We start from the raw sequence: 21,239 nt of genomic DNA on the forward strand, positions 1-21,239 counted from the left end.
TGGAAACAATTAAATAAAGATACCTAGATTTTCAGAATTTTATTTTTATATGTCCCTAATATTTAAACAACACATCTTCGCTGTAGGAATCTATTAAAAACTGTGCTTTAATAAGAACCAATGGGATTTCAAAGGAAGTTTAAATTGCTATCAATTTATATTTCTATAATTTGTCCTTTAATTTCTTGGTTTAGAATTAGTTTGGTTATATTGCTGAATGAATTTAAGCAATACATTTTCTGTAAGTATTTAAGGTACTAAATACTGAATAAGTATTTAACGTATTAAATACTGAATATGTATTAATGGGAATTGGATTAGAAGGCATGCATACTTTACCATCGGAGGAGGAAACATCAATAACCTGCATAATGCCTGTTAGCCAAATATGCAAAAGATCTGCAAACTCTAGTAATACAGGTTAAGGAACAAGGTGAAAAAATGGAACTAAATATAAAGAAGACCAAACTCATGGCACCAGATAGAACCAGCCTCAAAATTAGCAATGGAGATTCACCGTAAAAGAATAAGCAGTCAAGAAATATGTTGCATATTTCAAGCAATAGCAATGCACTTAGGCTTATATACTGCCTCATAGTGCTGTACAGCCCTCTCTAAACATTCTACAAGTCAGCATATTGCTCCCAACAATCTGAGTCCTGATTATACCAACCTCAGAAAGATGGAAGACTGAGTCAACTTGAGCCAGTCAGGATCGAACTACTGGCAGTTGGCAGAATTAGCGTGCAATACTGCATCTAACACTATGCCACCACAGCTCTTCAATGGCACTGTATAGAGCAGCCATAAAGGCCTTGGAAAAATTATTCAAGTGCCAAACAGATGTATTCTAGAAAAATCAAATTGCACAAGGTATGGTATTTCCTGTGATACTCTAAGGAAGCGAAACTTGGACTTCAAAGAAGTAGGATAGGAAAAATATCAATGCTCCTAAATTTAGAGGTTTTGGAAAATACTTCTGAGAATACCATGGATAGACAAGAAAACTAACCAATGGATCATTAAACAAATTGACCCAGACTTCTGATTCAAAGAAAAAAATGACCAGGTTCAAACTATACTATCTTGAGCATGTTATGGAAAGATCCGGCTCTCTGGAAAAGTTGTAATGCTGGGAAAAGTGAAAGGAAAGAGAACAAGAGAAATAAGGCGAATGGACTCAGTTACAATGGCGATGACTATCTATGGAGATTCTCAATCAGCAGGTGACGGTTGTCCTAAAGGTGCCTTTCAAAAGGCAATTGGACTTTCTTGGGTTTTTTCCTTGGAAATGTTTCGCTTCTCTTCCAAGAAGGTTCTTTAGTTCAGACTAAATGGTGGGGAATGGAAGGATTTATATTCTATGCAGTCATCTGTTGGTTAGCACTAAGATCAGTTCTTAGATCTTAGAGAGTCTTTGAGGTAATTTGGGGCTTTATCTGTACCCGCAGGGTCACCTGAATCATCTTAAGTGACATCATAGATACTAATAAAACACAAAAACAGAGGAATAAATCCAGATGAGAGGGGATAGTGACATGTTAGAGAACTGATTGATGGGGGAGAAATCTGTCAGACAGAGCACTTATCTAACAGAAAATAATGTTTTCCCCCCAAAGGACTAAATTTTGTAGTAACACCAGAATAACTATCAATCTCAGATCTCATCACAGCCACATAGTCAGCTATCAGGAACAGCAAACTGGTAGAACCAGATGCAGAACAATTAAAGATGAGGGTATCTGCAGCCCTCACCAGTAATAAAATACCCCCTTCAAACATCACAGGTGAGTAATGACATCCCTAGGAAGAGACACAAGCATCATCATCTTGCAAGCTGATAAAGAAAGATGCAGAGTTATCCTGAACACATGACTACAAGACCAAGGTGAACAATTTTCTGAGGGACACTGAAGTTAAAAAGGTTATCAATTTCCTGCAACAACTACTGAAGGAAAATGCCATTGACAAGCCATGGTTTGGAAACTAAAACTGAACCTGGATGAGACATTGCTTTCTTATGATGACACTTCACTCTTCACCTGCATTCCAACAAATTAAGCTGTCACAGTAGTGAAGAAACAACTGCTACTAGACAGAACATTAGGAGACAAAACTAATCTCAGTCCCGACCACATATGTGACATAATGGACCTCTGCATGATCATTACCGATTTTAAATACAATGAAAGTTTCTACATACTAAAACACAGTTGCCCCCTGGGTTTGCCTGTGTCCCCCACTGTGATCAATTCCTAAATGGGAGAAGTAGAAACCAAAGCCCTAAACTCCTTCACTGGCATTCTACCCACTCACTAGTATAGGTATGTGGATGATATTTGGGTCAAGATTAAAACACAGGAAGTGAAAGACTTTACCAAACACATCAATACTTTGGACAGATATTTTAAGTTCACACAGGAAGATGTTAAGGAAAATAGTCTGGCCTTCTGAACCATGCAGTATACATTAAGGAAGACAGAAGCCTCAATATCAAAACATACAGTAAACCCTCACACACAGATCAGTATTTACATTTTGATTTTCACCACCCACTGGAGTACAGGTAGTTTTCAACTTACAACCACAAATTGAATCCAAAATTTATGTTGCTAAGTGAGACATTTGTTGAGTGAGTTTTGCCCCATTTTACGACCTTCCTTGTCACAGTTGTTAAGTGAATCACTGCAGTTGTATTGTTACTAACACAGATGTTAAATGAATCTGACCTTCCATTGACTTTACTTGTCAGAAAGTCGCAAAAAGTGATCACATGATCTTGGGATACTGTAACCGTCATAAATATGAGTCAGTTGCCAACTATCTGAATTTTGATCACATGATTATATGGATGCTGCAACAAGTGTGAAAAATGGTCATAAATCACTTTTTTCAGTGAAGTTGTAACTTTGAACGGTCACCAAATGAACTGTTGTAAGTTGAGGACTACCTGTACAAAATGGAAATGATTACCGGGCTGAAGGTTTGCCAACCAGCAAAGAAGGAAAAGAAAAAAAACTAAAATACATAAAGGAAGCCCTCAGAATTTGTGGCCATCCCACTGGCCCTTCATGAAACCCACAAAAAGATCCAGCAAGAGCTCCGTAACAGACAAAAAAGAGAACAAGGAGCAAAGCAATGCTGTCACTGCATACATTGCAGGAATATCTGAAAAGCTTAGCAGGATTTTCAATGAACATATATGCCACTTTAAACCCAAGAATACATTCAGGCAGAAGCTTGTCCACTCCACGGATAAAACACCCAGACACAAACTAAACAATGCAGTGCAATGTAGTGAGGCAATGCAGATCTGTAAATTGGGAAAACAAAACGATCACTTCACAAATGGAAAAGAAACCCACCAGGGCAAGATTCAGCAGTCCATTTGCATCTCAAAGGTCACTCTTTTGAAGACGTTCACATTCTGGACAGAGAGGACCATTGGTTTGAAAGATGGGTCAAATATGCCAAAATTGAAAAGCCCTCTCTCAACAGAAAGGGAGGGATACCTATCTCCTGTCTATAACACAGCAGTCCCAAGAAGGTTCCGCATTCATTTGTACTCTGTTTCAGGTGACCATGAGGGTATCGATAAATTCCCAAGAGGCCTCAACAACTCTCAGACAGCTAAGGACCAGATGACTACAAAGAATCTAAATCTTTCCATTCCCCACCATTCAGTCAGAACTGAAGAAGCTTCTTAGATGAGAAATGAAAAAAACAAGGGGAAAAACAAGGCAGTTCAGTTCCTTTTGAAAAGCCACTTTGGGAGAATGGCAATAAATACATCATTGGAAAACCTGAATAACAAGGCTAGAAATAGGTTGCCATGGAGAAGATTTATCTATGTGGTCATTAGGAGTTAAAGAAAAGATGGCACATAATCAATCAATCAAATATTCTGGAATAATACTACAGTAAACCTTATATTTCAGAAAACAGGAAATATTTCCTTTTTTGAAAAGTTTCATCCCTTTGCAAATATAGCCAACATACACCTTTCATTATCACGGAGAAAACAAGAAAACATTACTTCTTTTTCATACAGAGTAGACTACAAAGTTATATTAAAGACACATATATGCAAAGTTGAAAGATATATAACCAGATTTAACCACAATCAAATTCCATTTGATATGTTAAAAAGCTGTTTTATAAGGTTCTGTAAAACTTAGCTTTTGATTATTAATCTTCCTATAACAGGAAAAATTCCATTAATGAGTAATATTTTAGTTTAATTTAATATATGAATCATCTGCTCAACAGAAAATAATGCTTTAAAGTATCACTCAAGTTATTGTGCTTCAGTTCAAATAAAATACCATGCAAGAAGAAAATGAACTTCTGTTAATCATTATTAAATGCTTCATAGTCTCAACATTAGTAAATAGAAAGACTGGAAGGTTGATCTGTATGATTTCTTTAATCCTGCCTGCTATCCAATCAAAATATTTATGCACTTCAAAAATACTTACAAGGTAGCTTAGAATCAAATTGGAAAAACTACACATATTTTTTTTCCATATCATAAAGATGGCTACTAACACAAACCAGATTAAGCTTTATACTGCTACAATATCATGAGATTCTAACAGATCCACCATGAAGATAAGATCAAACTAATGAAACTTCAACATGTTTTTATCACATGCCTTTATGATTATAAAGACATCCAGCAGCTTTGGAAATAATTGCAAACTCTGATAAGACTTTCTCTTTTTACAAGCTAAATACTTCACTTTGCTTGCCACATATGAAACAATGTCTCCAAAAAGATTTAAGATTCAGAGATGAATGAGATTCAGAGAGATATGTACAGATGGTGATCTTCCAGACAGCTTGGCTTTAAGCCATTTAGAGTTTTAAATATTAAACTCACAACACTGTGAAATGAGCCTGGAAATTAGGCTAGGTAGGAATCACTATAATTATGATTGGAAGATGAAGTTCCAATAATTGTCTTGTGCTTTATTTTGAACCAATTACAATTTCCAAATAGTCTTTAAAAATCAATTTCACATACTACATTCTTAAAAGATTTCCAAATTGAGAGTGACAGACCAGCAATCTTCATGTTGATCTGGTTGCAACTGAAATATCAGCTGAAATTAATAAAAGTTTATTTGAGCCACACTAGTTTTAGAATCTGAATTTACAGTATGATAAAAAATCTCCCCAAATGAAGACCATGATATTAAGAGGAAGTTTAAAACTTTCCAGAAACCTGAATATTGTTCAGCCGATTGAGTAATCACCTAACTTATATATATATATCCATTTTATTTGAATTAAATATTGTATTTGTTCATCCTTGTCCCATCCATTACCATTTCCAAGCATTAACTTCCACTGCCCTAATTGCATCTGCTAGGCAAAAAGAAAAAGAACTTGATATCAGTTCTTTTGGATATGAATATTTTTATTTCTACACATATACCTATCTTTCCTCCCTTCCTTCCTCTCTTCCTCCCACTCTCAAAGAGCTGATTGTTATATTTAAAGCTCTACATGTCTCTGGACTGGATTCTCTATAGGACTGCCTTGGTCAACTGCTTCTGAGTCTCACCTACGTAAGAATCTTGGTGGGATTCTGAAAGCTGGCATTCTTGACTACTGCCCCCATGTTTTGAAATTCCATTCCTATGGTGATCCAGTCTGTTGCTTCACTCCAGGCTTTCCAGAAAGCAGTTAAAATTTGTTGTTCCATGTAGCAGAGGAGGAGGAGGACATACTGTGATGAAGGTCTGAAACTAGCAGGTGCATGACTTTGTCTACTGTTGATAGTTTGGATATTGCCATTAATTCAGTTTACATTACATTTGGGTTTATTTATTATTTTTCAGGGTTGTATTTTTTGTTTTTGATTATCAGCCACTCAGATTTTTTGAGAGCAGAGGGCATGCAAATAAAATAAGACAATCAATCACTTAATGATATTAGCAATAATTCCACGCACCACTTCCTGGAAATGGCTCATCAAAGCAGAGCAGAGTCTCTGATCTGACCACTACTGTTCCTCACACCCAATGAGTGTGAGTGTATACTTAGAAGAATACCAGGAGTGATAGCATAAAAGAATGCCAAGAAGTCCAGAAAACCCATTTTTCTCAAAATCATTTGAGAAAACACAACACTTGCCTCTTGTTTCAAGTACACTTTCATAAAGTCTGAGTCTCCTCAATTTCTCAAGAATGCCATACAACCTTCTGAACTTAGCAAACTATTCCTTCCCTGCTAGATTAACAAATGAAACAAAAGTATGAGCACACAAAGGCTCTGGCACATACAACTGAAATTCAGCTTAACAGAAAGGTACTAACTTACAAAAATATGTATATCCACATAAATAAAAAATTCTTAAAATAACCCATTTTTCTAAAATGCTATTTTTTTCAAGGATGCAATACAAAATTATCTGTCTTAATTTAGTATCTCATATTCAGATTAATTCTATATTTTTAATCATTATTGATATCTCAGAAAATAACTAAAAAGCTGTGCTGTAAACTTCCTTATATTGGTAATGAAAAAGGATGTATAATATATATAATAAATGGTTATCCCAATATCACTTTTACTTTATGATATCATCAGAAAAATAGACTTAAAGGTGTTAATATGTGGTAGGTATATCAAAATTTGGAATTTATCAATACATGAAGGTCTATGGATTTATCAAATATGGGGTACAGTAAATTATTACATTATGATGGAAAAATAGCCTGGAGAAATGTGTGTTCTTTCTCTCCTTATACATTGGCTTGCTATCAATATAATATAAAGGCTTAATATTTAATCAAGACAGTTTTGTCTTTAAAAACAAGTTTGATGCTCCCCCCACCTTCTTTTTCCTCTCATATGTTTTGTGTATTTCTGTTAAGAACTATTCGTGTAATTTCAACCTGTTTCATGACATGCTAAAATAAATGTTAGCACACTCAGCTCCATATGTATTATTTATCTTGCTGCTCCCATTTTTGGAATAACAAAAGCAGCTTTATAAATATTGCTTCAGTCATTATTCATGGATTAGAGCAGTGGTCTGCAACTTTAAACACTCGAAGAGCCATTTGGACCCGTTTCCCACAGAAATCACTGGGAGCCACAAAACCTGGGTGGGCATGGCCAACTCGATGTCACTCACTCCCACCCAGTCACATGACACACACACCTCCCAGCCACGCTTACCCAGGTTTTGTGGTTCCTGGTGTTTTCTGTGGGAAACAGGTATCTCTCTGTGTCTCTCTTTCTCTCTTTTTCTCTCTCTCGCCCCCTCTCATCTCACTCTCCTTTATCTATCTATCTATCTATCTATCTATCTATCTATCTATCTATCTATCTATCTATCTATCTATCTATCTATCTATCGTGTGTGTGTGTGTGTGTGTGTTCCCTCTTGAACCATTTCCAAAAACACTCGAGGGTTGGTGGGGTGTTTTTTTTTTTTTGCTGATGTTGTTCTTTCTTCTTCTTTGGGTACTTTTTACCATATTCAAATCAAGAGTCATTTCAGGTTCCCAGATAAATGAAGCTCTTTCATTGCCCTCCTGTGGCTCCCTGTTGGCTGAACCCACCACTGGCTGGCCCCACCCTTCACCCTCCCCTCCTAGACACTCCTCACCTGGCCTGAGAAGGTAAGGGTGATGGCGGGTGATGGAGACTCACTCCATATTCCAGAGTGGGAGTGAAGCGCCCCTGTACTTGCCATATCTCGCAGGCTTTTTCCAGCCCTTGTTGGTGCTGCACACACCTTGGTCACTCGGGGAGACACATGAGTTGCTCTCTGCTCTGAGACACTGGCTTGGCCTGGCTGCGGCCGACGCCACTGTTATTGCTACCTCCATAGTCTACCCACTGCTCTCAGCGCCTTGTGCAGCACGGTTAAATTTAGTGTGCTTCACAATGGGGGAGACGGTGTCCCCTCCTCCTCCTGGAGCCCATTATGATGCAGAGCATCGGTCGCAGCTAGGCTGGGCCAGTGTCTCTGGGTAGAGAGCAAGTCCCCTGGTTAGTTTACAAAATCTTGATTTAAAACATCTGCTACTTACAACTATTTTTGTTTGGCACAGAGCACTACATATATAAAATTTCTAAATTTTTGCTTTGGAACTAACACAATAATCATTGAATGATTCCTAAAATTCCTTGCCATTCATCATGGCTGTGGTTGATAAAAGTGTATATCTAGAGGGCAAAGTTTGTCTTTCCTGATCTAGCAGTAGCAAATAACAGAGTCCTATTTATTTGCTTTTATATTATATGCTTTATTTAGGGCTTTTCTTACTGGACTTATTCAAGTTATTTTTTAACACCTCCTTTTCTCTTTCCTTTTTCAAATGGAAGACAATGACCCATTTGCAGCCTAAAAAGTCAATTTAATCTAGTGCTATTACTTGAATTCCAAAAATGATATTGTAACTAAAACATCTACACATTTTAAATAACCCTGGGGACTGGCCAATGATTACCCGGTTTCCAACCCGGGTACAACACGGAGACAGCTTTGGTCGCATTGGTGGATGACCTCTGGAGGGCCCGGGATAGGGGTTATTCCTCTGCCCTGGTTCTCCTTGATCTCTCAACGGCTTTTGATACCATCGACCATGGTATCCTGCTGTGGCGGTTGGGGGGATTGGGTGTGGGAGGCACCGTGTTTCGGTGGTTCTCATCCTATCTCTCCGACCGATCGCAGACGGTGTTGGCAGGGAGGCAGAGGTCGACCTCGAGGCGCCTCCTTTGTGAGGTGCCACAGGGGTCGGTTCTCTCGCCTCTCCTGTTCAACATCTACATGAAGCCGCTGGGCGAGGTCATCAGTGGTTTTGGGGTGAGCTATCAACTGTACGCGGATGACAGCCAGCTGTACATTTCCACCCCTGACCACCCCAATGTAGCTGTTGAAGTGTTGTCTCGGTGTGTGGAGGCCGTACGGGTCTGGATGGGGAGAAACAGGCTCAAGCTCAACCCCTCCAAGACTGAGTGGCTGTGGATGTCGGCATCCCGGTACAGTCAGCTGCAACCGCGGCTGACTGTTGGAGGCGAATCATTGGCCCCAATGGAGAGGGTGCGCAATCTGGGGGTTCTCCTGGATGGACAATTGTCTTTTGAAGATCACTTGGCGACCGTCTCCAGGAGAGCTTTTTACCAGGTCCGCCTGGTCCGCCAGTTGCGCCCCTTTCTAGACCGGGATGCCTTATGCACGGTCACTCACGCCCTCGTCACTTCTCGCCTGGACTATTGTAACACTCTCTACATGGGGCTCCCCTTGAGGTGCACCCGGAGACTTCAGTTAGTTCAGAATGCAGCCACGCGGGTGATAGAGGGAGGCACTCGTGGCTCCCATATAACACCGATCCTGCGCAGGCTGCACTGGCTGCCTGTGGTTTTCCGAGTGCACTTCAAGGTGTTGGTTACCACCTTTAAAGCGCTCCATGGCATAGGACCGGGATATCTTCGGGACCGCCTTCTGTTACCACATGCCTCCCACTGGCCGGTACGCTCCCATAGAGAGGGCCTCCTCAGGGTGCCGTCAGCCAAACAGTGTAGGCTGGCGACCCCCAGGGGGAGAGCCTTCTCTGTGGGGGCACCTACCCTCTGGAATGAGCTTCCCCCAGGACTTCGACAACTTTCTGACCTCCGGACCTTTCGCCGCGAGCTTAAAACATATCTATTCTTCCGAGCAGGACTGGCTTAATAGGGTTTTAAACATGGATTTTATTGGGGTTTATTTTATATTTTGTATTGTATTTTAAATTTAGGCTTTTGGAATAAGTTTTTTAAATAGTGTTTTTATTGAAATGTATTGTATTATTTTATTTGCCTGCTCACCGCCCTGAGTCCTTCGGGAGAAGGGCGGTATAAAAATTAAATTATTATTATTATTATTATTATTATTATTATTATTATTATTATTATTATTATTATTATTATTATTATTATTACAACTTATCTCAGATAATATTAATCAGGCAATATTAATTAAGGTGCTGCTTAAAAGTTGGTAAACTCTTTTTGAATTTTCAATATGTTCGCATAAATGTGACTCAAAATGTAATATGTTATTGATCCAAGCCCTAAAACCAGATAAAAAGAACCCAATTAAATAAATTACTCAAAAACTTTATATTTGTGACACTTGATAAAGTTAATGGACCATGCTTTTATGAAACTATACAACAAAAAGAAGGTGCAATGGATGTTTAATGTGATGAGATTTATAATACAAATAGATCTGATTTATTCTTATTCTATAAAGAACAGACATTAAATCAGGAAACTTATTCTATAAAGAAGATGAACAGACATTAAATCAGGAAACTGATTTGGGTAATTTTTTTTCTTCTGACTATACAAAGAACCTTTGCTAAAATACAAGACAAATATTTTAAGTCCTAAAGAATTTTTACTTTGAAACACAGGTAAACAATAAATTACCTCTGGGACATTTTTTGAAGAAATAAACAAATATTTTTTAAAAATCAGAGATGATTTATAAGATTGACTTGTTCAATTAGGTTTTTCAAAAAAAGAAAATAGTTATATCTGGTTGTCCTTATTGGACTTTTATGGATAAAGACTGATTGACAGAGCATTTGGACCTTGTTTTCTTTATCTAAGAAATGAACTATAAGAAGAAAATTATGAAGAAAATAGTTGTATCTGGTTGTCCTTACTGGACTTTTGCTGATAAAGATTAATTAACATAGCATTTTTATTTTCCTTAACTAAGAGATGAGTTGTGGAGAGAAGAGAGATTATGTTTTATTTAGAGACAGTGATAAACTATTAAAATTGTTTTATCTGCTGGGATGAAGAATGAAACTATTTTATTCTTTCCATGTGTAATACACAATTCATACTCTGGAAAAAACATTATACTTGTTCAAAGTATATTGTTTATTCATTGAGGGAAATGGTCTTCAAATAGTAGAATTTTTACTTTCTTAATTTTGAAGCTTTCTAAATATTAGAATGCTTATATTTTGAAATAGTTTGAATCAACTATGTATCAAGGTTTATAACTACAATAAAAGGGGAAAAAATACCGAGTGCTAGTTTGGTGTAAGAAACTGTGAGTTCTAGTCTTCCCTTAGTCATGAAAGACAGCTAGATGACTTCAGGCCAATCATTCTTTCTTAGCCCAACCCACTTCACAGAATTGTCACTGTGAGGAAAAATAAGACAAAAGAGTATTATATACTTTTGCTACCTTGAGCAATAAAGGGTTACAAATCTAATAATAATTGTTGAGAAATGGATTGCTCCTTCCTTTGTCCTCTGAATTATTCTGAAAACTGGCACCCTCCAGGAATTTATAGCAATAGCAATAGCATTTAGGCTTATATATCACCCCCAAAGCGCTTTACAGCATTCTTTCGGTGGTTTACAATGCCAACTTATTGCCCTCAACAATCTGGGTCCTCATTTTACCAACCTCAGAAGAATGGAAGGCTGAAACAACCTTGAGCCCTGCCAGGATCAAACTCCAGACTGCGGTCAGAATTTGGCTGCAATACCATATTTTACCCACTGTACCACTGGGGTCCTTTTATTTATGAGCATAATTGGCTTAATTTACGAGCATAGTGTACTTAACACTACCAATTATTTCAAAATTCAAAATACCTTGTGTCCTCATATATATTAAATATGATATAATGCTAATTATACAGAAGCCAATTAACAGGAAAATGAATATTCATCTCAGAAATCCAATCCACTGGCAAATCTGTAGTCCTGAAGATATTGTTAAATTACATCCTCCTGTGGTTATTTGGTTTTGGTTTTGGTGCCTTTGAGTTAGTGTTTGGCAACTGACTGATAAATCCCTCCAGTTTTCTTTGCAATGTTTTTCAGAAATGGATTGCCATTGCCTTCTTCCTATGACTGAGAGAGAGAAAGGATCGACCTAAGGTTACTCAGCTGGCTTTGTGCCTAAGATGCAACTAGAACTCATGGTCTCCAGTTTGTAGCCTGATGCTTTAACAACTGCACCAAATTAGATCTCTATCATGCATTAAAATATTTTATTGATCAAGATAACAAAAACACAGAAAGCTATAATTTTTGTTCATTAAAAAGCACTTTGATACATACTTTGGGATAATCCAATTCAAAGAAGGTTTCCAAGTTGTTAATAAGGTTAGGATCAACACCCTTTAAAGGCTTCAAAAGTGAAACACCTGGAAGCTTGCTATATGGTTGTTTATCTGTTGCTTTCTTGTTGAGTTGTAGGTGCCTAAAAGAAAAAAATTGCCATTTAAGAAATGCAAGAGTAAAATGATAATTAAACTTTAAACATTCCTACACAAATATTCATGTTTGCTTTATCAGTTTCATTGCTGGAAAAAAATGCAGTAGTAACTTTTAAGCATACAGATCTACTCTAATATACAAAAAAACATTAAAGGAAACCTCATGCAAAAATATGTAATAATTCTGTAAGTCAAAACATTGATACTTTCACATCCATTCCATATTCCTGAGTGCACTAATGTCCTGAAGATGAAAGGGAGAAATAGATGAATAGGTCAAATATTTTTATTTTATTCTAGCAGTCTAGAGAGACACTTCCAAATACCGACACTTCTAATCTCCTGTCTCAGAAATTAACATGGTTCAAAAAGATAGAAATTAACTCCTTTATTCACTACATCATCCTGAGAAAAATCCCTCATTATATTTCACTCAAAATAAATCCAAACAAGGAATTTTCTGTTACAGAACAGTAGTGGAGGATATTCTACTGGCAAATCTACTCAATTCACATTAATCATTAAACTCTACTCTACCCTCTTCTTCAGGGTCTGGAGATTTCTTTTTTTACATAACTAAATGTATGTTTACAGGTTTTTAGAAAAAATCATTTCCAAAAAAAATCTACACTTCAAAAATGAATTCCATGCATTACTTCAGCAAACATATCAACAAAAAATGAAATATGCAATATGAACAACAATTTCATTGTAACAGTAATCATGACCTACTGATAGAATAGTAGTTTAGCACCAAGAATGTGTGGAACATTTCAAAACAAACAATTTCAAAGTTGAAACACTTCATTTTTAATATGAACAGATTATGAGTTTTTCAGAATACTTTGAAATAGCTGTCTCCAGCTCAAAACACTTCCAAAATGCTAAAAAATGTCTTGTATTCCCTCAAGTAGACTATTTTGCACTTAAAACTGAGGTGTTTTAAATTTAATTAGAATGAAAAATATATTAAACAATTCTATTTAGCACTACCTACAAATATGAACAATGAATACAAGAGTATCACAAAGAATAGCCTACGCATATAAAATGTATACTGATGTTCAATTTTTCTCACAAATATAGATTTGTGCTTATGTATATATATATTTGTATATTAATGTTACAATATTACAGGTGCTCCCTTATAATATACACATGCATGATTGAGGCATAATATTTCAACCCAGCTATTATGATTGGTTCCCCAAAATATAAGAACTGTATATAATTAGTATTTGAATAAGAAACCACCAGAAAATGCAGAACTATAGTCTAGACTGAGAAGGTGACATAATCTTAGAAGAAGACAGTGAAAACTATTTCAATATTTCTGCCAAGGAACTTACATAGAGCAGGTGTTAAGCTCAACTGGAAGAGACCTGTATTTTTTATTTCCCTATAAATCACATGTACATGCTAAAAGAACAATTACTGAGAATACCAGAATGAACTTGGACACATTTTAGCAAACATCAAAAACTGCACTATGTACTTACTCTAGCTGGGAATTAGGCAAATAACTAACAATCTTAATTTCTTCGGGCCAACCAAGAATCTTTTTCAGAGCTAAGTGAGATGTGCTCTTCTCTTTTTAACTTAAGTGGAGTTTTACTAAAATCTCTATGAGTCAAAGATTGTGCCCCTGCTGCACTGGAGCCTCTGAAACTACAATCCACATGCTACAGGATATTACATTTACAAACATGGACATGAATTTGTATTGTGTACCTATGTGTTTTAATAAGGCTGTACACCGCCCTGAGTCCTTCGGGAGAAGGGTGGTCTAGAAATCTAATGAATAAATAAATAACATGGAAGAAGCTGCAGTTATCAAATTAGTTAACTGATTGTATCAGCCTTTCTCATTCCACCCATCTCCACGCTGGCTTGGAGTTGTAGTAATCCAATTCAACTGGCAGATGCCAGGTTGGAAGGCTGGATAGTTAAAACAGCTATTTTTATCTCGGGTTTCACCTTAGCCAGCTTCCCAGGCATATAATGATTTCTATATTTAGAAAAAAAATTACAGGCCAGTTACAACTAAGCAATACCCAAATGAGCAATATGCATTGTTTTATATACTACTAATAATAATACTAATATATTAATAATATATATATAATCAATCCATATCAGAACTGGTAATCTCTGATAACTTGTACTAGCTCCCAAACATCAGTAGAATACCTTTCCTTTCAATTAATTAAATGTAGTCTTTGCTACTTCGAGGTGATAACATTTCTTCCTTACAACAATCTGCAAGTCTGTTAGAGAAAGCACTTTCCCACATACCTAGCAGATAACCCATACTTAACTAAAGATTTATTTTCTCCAAAACTGAATCCTGTTCTCTCAGCAATTCTCATCTGCCAGGGCTCCATAATTATATTTCTTAACTCTTTTGCCACAAGCAAGCTATTTTGTATACTTATTCCATTTGATGTTTCCATTTTATTTTTCCACTTAATGTAGAAGAATGCTGAAAGGCAATTTCTCCTACGTATGAAACAAAATTTCATTTTAATTAAGATATACCTAAGGTCTTTAAAAATATACTAAACTGCCTGTGTTACACTCATAGGTCTATCAAGAAAATTTTGGTGGTCCGCAGAAAAAATATTTGCATTTTTATATTGCACTAAATACTATTTATCTTTTAAAAAAATTCATATTAGTGGTTCTCGGGATTTAAAATTATGAATTTAGTGGTCCCTGAGGTCCAAAAGGTTGATGATCCCTGATCTAGCTCACTGTAATCTATAATAAAAAATATTTTACAGCTCAAGTTGCAGATGCCCAGGACTGAACCTGGAAACATCTACATCTGTAGGTCTAATGTCAGGCTATAGACTTTCCTGCACAGAATATAGGTTTATTTTCTACTTTTTCCCATTTGCTCTTTATCTTACCTGCTATCGCAACTTAAGCACTTGCCCATTTTATATTATTTGAAAACTACTTTCTCTTTGAATATTAACGGTATGTGCATTAAAATGTAATAGTGCAAAAAAATAATAGCAGGCTTTTATCAATTTTAGCCACAGATACTGAATCCAAATCAGATAAGCAACTCCATCTTCATTAGAGGAGAGCAAGGAAACACAAAATACCTCTGTTTGAGGCATTTATAGATATTGGTTCCTTGGTTAAGAATCAACAAGTTTCATTAATGACTGGACATCTCATTCATGGAGAGTTCATACACTGGTGAAAGGAAGTTTGTCAATTCTTCAAAACAATCTGAATCCTACAGTAGTGTGACCTACAATTTAATGTGAGCTTCATCTACATCCTATTAATAAATATTTGAAGAAGGATAGATTAGTGCTTGGAGAAGATACATTCCTGTCCTAATGTTCCCTTTGATTGTATCCAATTCCTTATAGTTATTACATACTTATGCTTATATATATGCTTATATATCATATAGTTATTTCATGCTTACGCTTATATATACACTGTTGTGACAAATAAATAAATAAAATAAATAAAATAAAATTTACTGAGAGTAAAAACTGCAGCACAGACTGATTTTTTTCTAGGCTAGTGGTTGCTTTTTTCTTACAGCATGCAGCATTCATTACTTTTTGCATTCCTTTCTGTTTCTCTTTTCTCCACTTCACCAACTTTTGGTACCTGGCCAGATTTCCGATTTCTACCAGGGATCAGCAGACTACAGCCCAACAGCCAAATCCAAGCCATTTCCTGTTTGTCTGAAGTCCTCAAGCTAAGGATGGACAAGTAGATACTAGGCCCAAACCTCAGCCAAACTCCCAGAGAGAAGAGCAAAGCAAGAGGCAAAGGGCTAGAGGAAGATATCTGGGGCAGCAGGCTATCAATGGCCTTCTTGCTGGCAGTCCTGTGCTGTTTTATACTATACAAATTCTTATTTTAGTCGACAGCATTTGTCTTTTCTTCAGTAAGCTCTTTCTCTGCAAGTAAGCCCGTTCATTTACTACTCTCTCTTTAATGCCTTACCCTCAGCAACACCTTCAAGTCGAAGTACTGTAGAAAGCAAGCACTGTTTAATTTAACTTTTCAAAAACAATACTAGGAGCTACAAAGCACGTCTACAGTTTAGGAACTGCAAAAGGATTTTCAGACAGCCATAGTCTGTCTTTTAATACACGTTACAGGAAAGATTGCCTGGAAGTTAGGCTCTTAATTCATTCAATGTCTCAGAATGAGAATATATCTATATCTCTATCTATTAACTATACCCCTAGCCATATAACTATGCATGTATAGCTTTAGTAATATTTTGCTAGGGTTTATCACAGCATGTATAAATACACAAATATACACACACACGCTGCAAGGTAATAATAATAGACTCAAGTTCTTCTTCTACCAGCAATAGCCATCGATTATAATATCCTTCTGGACGTGGCTCCAGGGATTAAGTGTGAGAGACATGAGAGATCTAAACCCTGAGGATTCCTTAGTCTAAGGTCGTTGCGGCTAGAACCTGCCCCAACATCAAACGAACCTAGCCATATAGGAAAGAGAACCACTGCAAAACAGTGCTTCCCATCTCTAATCCTTGCAGCCAATCCAGAAGGATACCATGGTCGATTGCACTGTAAGCCACCAACAGATTCAGGTCCTTCCCTATCCCAAGCCCTTCAAAAATCATCCACAAGCACAACAAATACTATCTTAGTACTGTAAACTGGCCTGAACCTAGACTGTTATGACCGGAAATACGATCGTAAGTTGTGCCAACTATACTGCAATTGTTAACTAAATCCTTTTCTGCAATCAGTGTTTTTGCCAGAAAGCAGACATAGTGCTAGTTTCCACCAAAAAAAAAAAGGGGGGGGGTGTAAAATCATGGTCACATGACTGTGGGATGCTTTAAATGGCCATAAATGCAGGCTGGTTGTCAAACACTCAAAAAACGATCACATCACTGTGGGGGGTGCGGGGGTTGGAACTTCAAATCTGAGTCATAAGTACTTGTTTTGGGTTGAACAATTGCTAAATAAAAGGTCAGAAGTTGAGGACTACCTATATACCTGTCTGGGAAACTTGGGGCATTCTGCAGAAAAGAAGAGGGAATTTTGAACTGAATAGTCACCAACATTCTGTTTTTCTAATTGAAATGCAGGAAGAAGGGATTTTTAACGGTTTTCCCCCTCTGTAATCCTTGGCTTGATCCTGACAATTTCAAAAAGAGAGGAAGCATTTCAGTCACATTTCCTCTTAAGATATCACTGTATCACCACAGAATCAACCGAAGATAACCTTTATTGCCATTTTCTTTCTGTGAACACACTGACACACATTTTTAAAAAATTCAATTGTGATGTCACTCTCAAACGAATATATATATATATATTAATACACATAAATGTGTATTATCATACACATGTGGTATAAATACCATACAAATGTGGTACAAATGCAATGCCCCCCATGCACACCCCACCCCACTGCGCACGCGATCCCCATGTGCTGCCCCGCCTCACCGCAGGCGCTTGCAACCCCCCTGGCGCTGCTCCCCATGCGCATGTGCATGCGACCCCCCTCTCCGGGCCCCATTTTGTGCCTAACAGACCTCCCTGAAGCCTCCGGAGGCCGGAAACAGCCCATTTCTGGACTTCCGGTTTTTCACCCTCCACAGGCTCTGGATGCTTTCTTGAAGCCTCCAGGAGAGTGAAAACTCTCTTCCCCAGCCCTCCAGAGCCCGTTTCCGGACTTCCAGCAAGATTACTATACCTGAAAACTTTTATTAAGAAACACAAAAGCTAAACTTGATTTTAAAATTCCAAATGAGAAGTTTATATTGAAATGTAGACATATTTCCCATATTTTAAAGTAAAAAAAAATAGCTGCTACCTACAAACAAACCTGAAGTATTTCTTCTTCTGTACAAAATGGTGTTCAGGTTTGCAATTAGTAGAGAAGAGATAATGATTGGAAAGATGGCATTTTTAGTTTCTATCACTATTGTGTGTGGTTGAATACTGTAGTCTAGATTCCCAGGAAGGAGGGGGTGCATTCCAGAGAAATAAAAGGCCGCTTTATCCAGATATTTTGTGTGAAAGAAATAGAATGAAGACAGCCCCTTGGTAATAGTTCTCAAGAGTATATAGTAGAAATGATTAGTAGAATGCTTCAGTTTGGCAAGAGTCTAATGCATCTTTATAAAAGAAGTTCTTCAACACCCCTATATAGACTAACCTGGGTCTTTTGAAGAGCTTAGTGGGTTGAGGTCAGAGAGAAAAATATCACCTCTGTAATCAGATTTGTTTCAAGCTTTACAACCAGGTAGATATTAGCTGTATCATTGGTTATAAGGCACTTTCATACATATAATTTTAAGACAGATGGGCCCAGATTCTTATGTAAAATGGTCAAATTAGTATTCCTTTTACATCTATGCATTACCTGAAAGAAATCACCTTTTTTCAGCTGTTAGGTAAGCTTTTTAATCCTGGAACTATGTATTTTACAAAACCACTACCTCTTATTAAAAATAGAAAATATATCTTAACAAATTAAATATATTATCTACTAGAAACATAGTTTCCACTACAAAATGGATATATATATATAATTGCTAAGTAATTTCAGTGAAACATCTAATCAGATGTTCAGTATTCTATTGTCTGCAGTTTTGCTTTAGGAAGTATATATCCTAGAAATGCCAGGTATCAGCTTGCTTGGAAATAAAATACCTTGATTAGGTAATTTTTTACTTACCTGGATGGGCGTAGCTATGTGACTGGGGGATCAAAAGACAGAAACTCACTAACAATGTCCTGCTGGAGCAGAGTTGACTAGATTACCTCCAGGTCCCTTCCAGCCCTGGATTATCCTCTGAAGCTGTGTCTAGTACCAGGTGTGTAGTCCTTCCTTTCACTCCTTTTTCCTCCCTCCCTCCCTCTCTCTCTCTCTCTCTCTCTCTCTCTCAAATGAACCCCCCACCCCCCCTTTTTTGCCTACACCCCCATTTTTTGTCTAACAGGCTTCAGCTTTTTTACCTTTTAAAAAATGCTTTTAAAAGTTAAAACAAAAAGCCTCTCATGATCAGGCACCTCAGCTGGAATTGTCAGAGCCTCGTTTTAACCCTTTAAAAGCATTTTTTTACAACCTCTTCAGCTGAAGAGGTCGATCCCAGCTGAGCTGCGCAATCATCAGAGGCTTTTTTTTTACTTTTAAAGGTATTTTTGTGGCCAAAGAAAAAAAGTTTTTAAAAGTTAAAAAAAAATCTCTGATGATTGTGTGACTCAGCTAGGCATGGGGGGGGCAGGGATTTTTGCTACCAGTTCTCCGAACCACCCACTGCCATCGCTACCGGATCGCGTGATCCGGTCCGAACTGGGAGCATGTCACCCTTGCTTTGAAGCCCAATTTAAAGTGCTGGCTTTAATCTCTAAAACTCTATAAAATTTGGCACTTATATACTCACATTATCATTTCTCCCAAACAGAAATAATCTGCCCTGTACAATCATTTTAAGAAGGGTTTGTGAGAGTCTCTTCCCACTCCCAGTTAGAAAATGAACAGGAGCCCAGGAACTTGCATTCCCAGTGATGGTCTCCATATACTGGATTACCTGGGGTATGCGGAATTTCCACCTTGCTTGTATTTCACTTAGCAATTATAAACTTATTCTTCCAACAGGCTTTAGGTACAGAAGGCAATTTTCTCAATCATTCATATACAGACAATCCTAAATTTACAAACATTCATTTAGTGACTGTTTGAAGTTACAAAAGCACTAAAAAAGTGATTTATGACTGGTTTTCACACTTACAACTGTTGCAGCATTCCCATGGTCTCACAATCAAAACTTTGGCACTTGGCGACTAGCTTGTATTTATGATATCATTTTATCCAACAGTTTCCAGTATTTATGATATCATTTTATCCAACAGTTTCCAAAAAGCAAACTTTTCCAGCAGCTTCCAAAAAGCAAACTCAATGGGGGAAGCCAGATTTGCTTAACAACCGCATGATTCACTTAACAACCACAGTAATTCACGTAACCACCATGGCAAAAAGGTTGCAAAATGGGCAAGACTTACTTAACAACTGCCTTGTTAGCAGTGAAAACTTTGGGATCAATTGTAGTCATAAGTCAAGGACTACCTGGATACATATTTTTACATTGAACATGTATATATTGATTAAGGAGAAAATATTGTATCTAGGCAGATTTTCAATTTGGTGTAGTGTTTAAGACACCAGGCTAGAAACCAGAAGACTGTGAATTCTAGTCCTGCCATAGCCATAAAATCCATCTGGGTGACTTTGGGCACTCATTCTCATCCCAACTCACCCCACAGGATTGTTATTGAGGGGAAAATAGGAAGAGGAAAGAGTGTGGGATATGTTCTCTGCCTTGCATTATTTGTAAATATAATAAATATAATAAAGATGGGAGATTGTATGTATGTATGTATGTATGTATAAACTAGTTGTCAAGATTAACATTGGGATGCCACATATGACAAGGAGATTAATGTCTTGTCAGATCTAATACACACTAATAAGAAATGCCTGGTTAGTTAAATGAGTCATCTACTATCTGCATTCCCACTTTCCTTCCTCTACTAATTCCAAGAGAGGAAGATAAAAGAATACAATTTTCTTAGAATACTATGAAAATTGTATAATAAACCCTAAAAAGGCAAAGTGAGTTAGGAAGGAATGGCAGTAAAAATCATGCCATTCTTTTTATCAGAATGAGTTCCAATTAAAGTTTTTTTTACAACTATCAAGAAATCAAAAGACACAGAAATCTTTTCTAATCTTGAAAAAATAAGTTGCAGAAACTGAAGGGAAGGTAATTCCCATCAGTTTATAGTTCCATATAAACTCCTATTTGGATCTGCTATAAATAGGACTTTGTTAAAAAGGCTCTATTTCAACTGCTTATAATTTCTGTAACAAAAAAATCAAGATCTTGGCAGCTGAATATTTGGTCACCTGAAGAAAAATCTTATTAGGTCCAGGTGACATGGCTGGAAT

At 37.0% G+C, this 21,239-nt stretch overlaps 1 protein-coding gene across 1 annotated transcript in view; it reads right to left on the bottom strand.

Annotated features, from left to right (window-relative positions):
• The window catches only part of UGCG (UDP-glucose ceramide glucosyltransferase), a 41,225-nt gene that overhangs the window by 12,841 nt on the left and 7,145 nt on the right, over positions 1-21,239 (bottom strand). Inside the window, exon 2 of the mRNA XM_058170764.1 lies at positions 12,097-12,238. Within this exon, the coding sequence (XP_058026747.1) occupies positions 12,097-12,238 (142 nt within the window). The remainder of the gene's footprint in view (positions 1-12,096; positions 12,239-21,239) is intronic.

Source organism: Ahaetulla prasina, chromosome 2, assembly GCF_028640845.1.
Source record: "Ahaetulla prasina isolate Xishuangbanna chromosome 2, ASM2864084v1, whole genome shotgun sequence".
NCBI classification, from domain to species: Eukaryota; Metazoa; Chordata; class Lepidosauria; order Squamata; family Colubridae; genus Ahaetulla; species Ahaetulla prasina.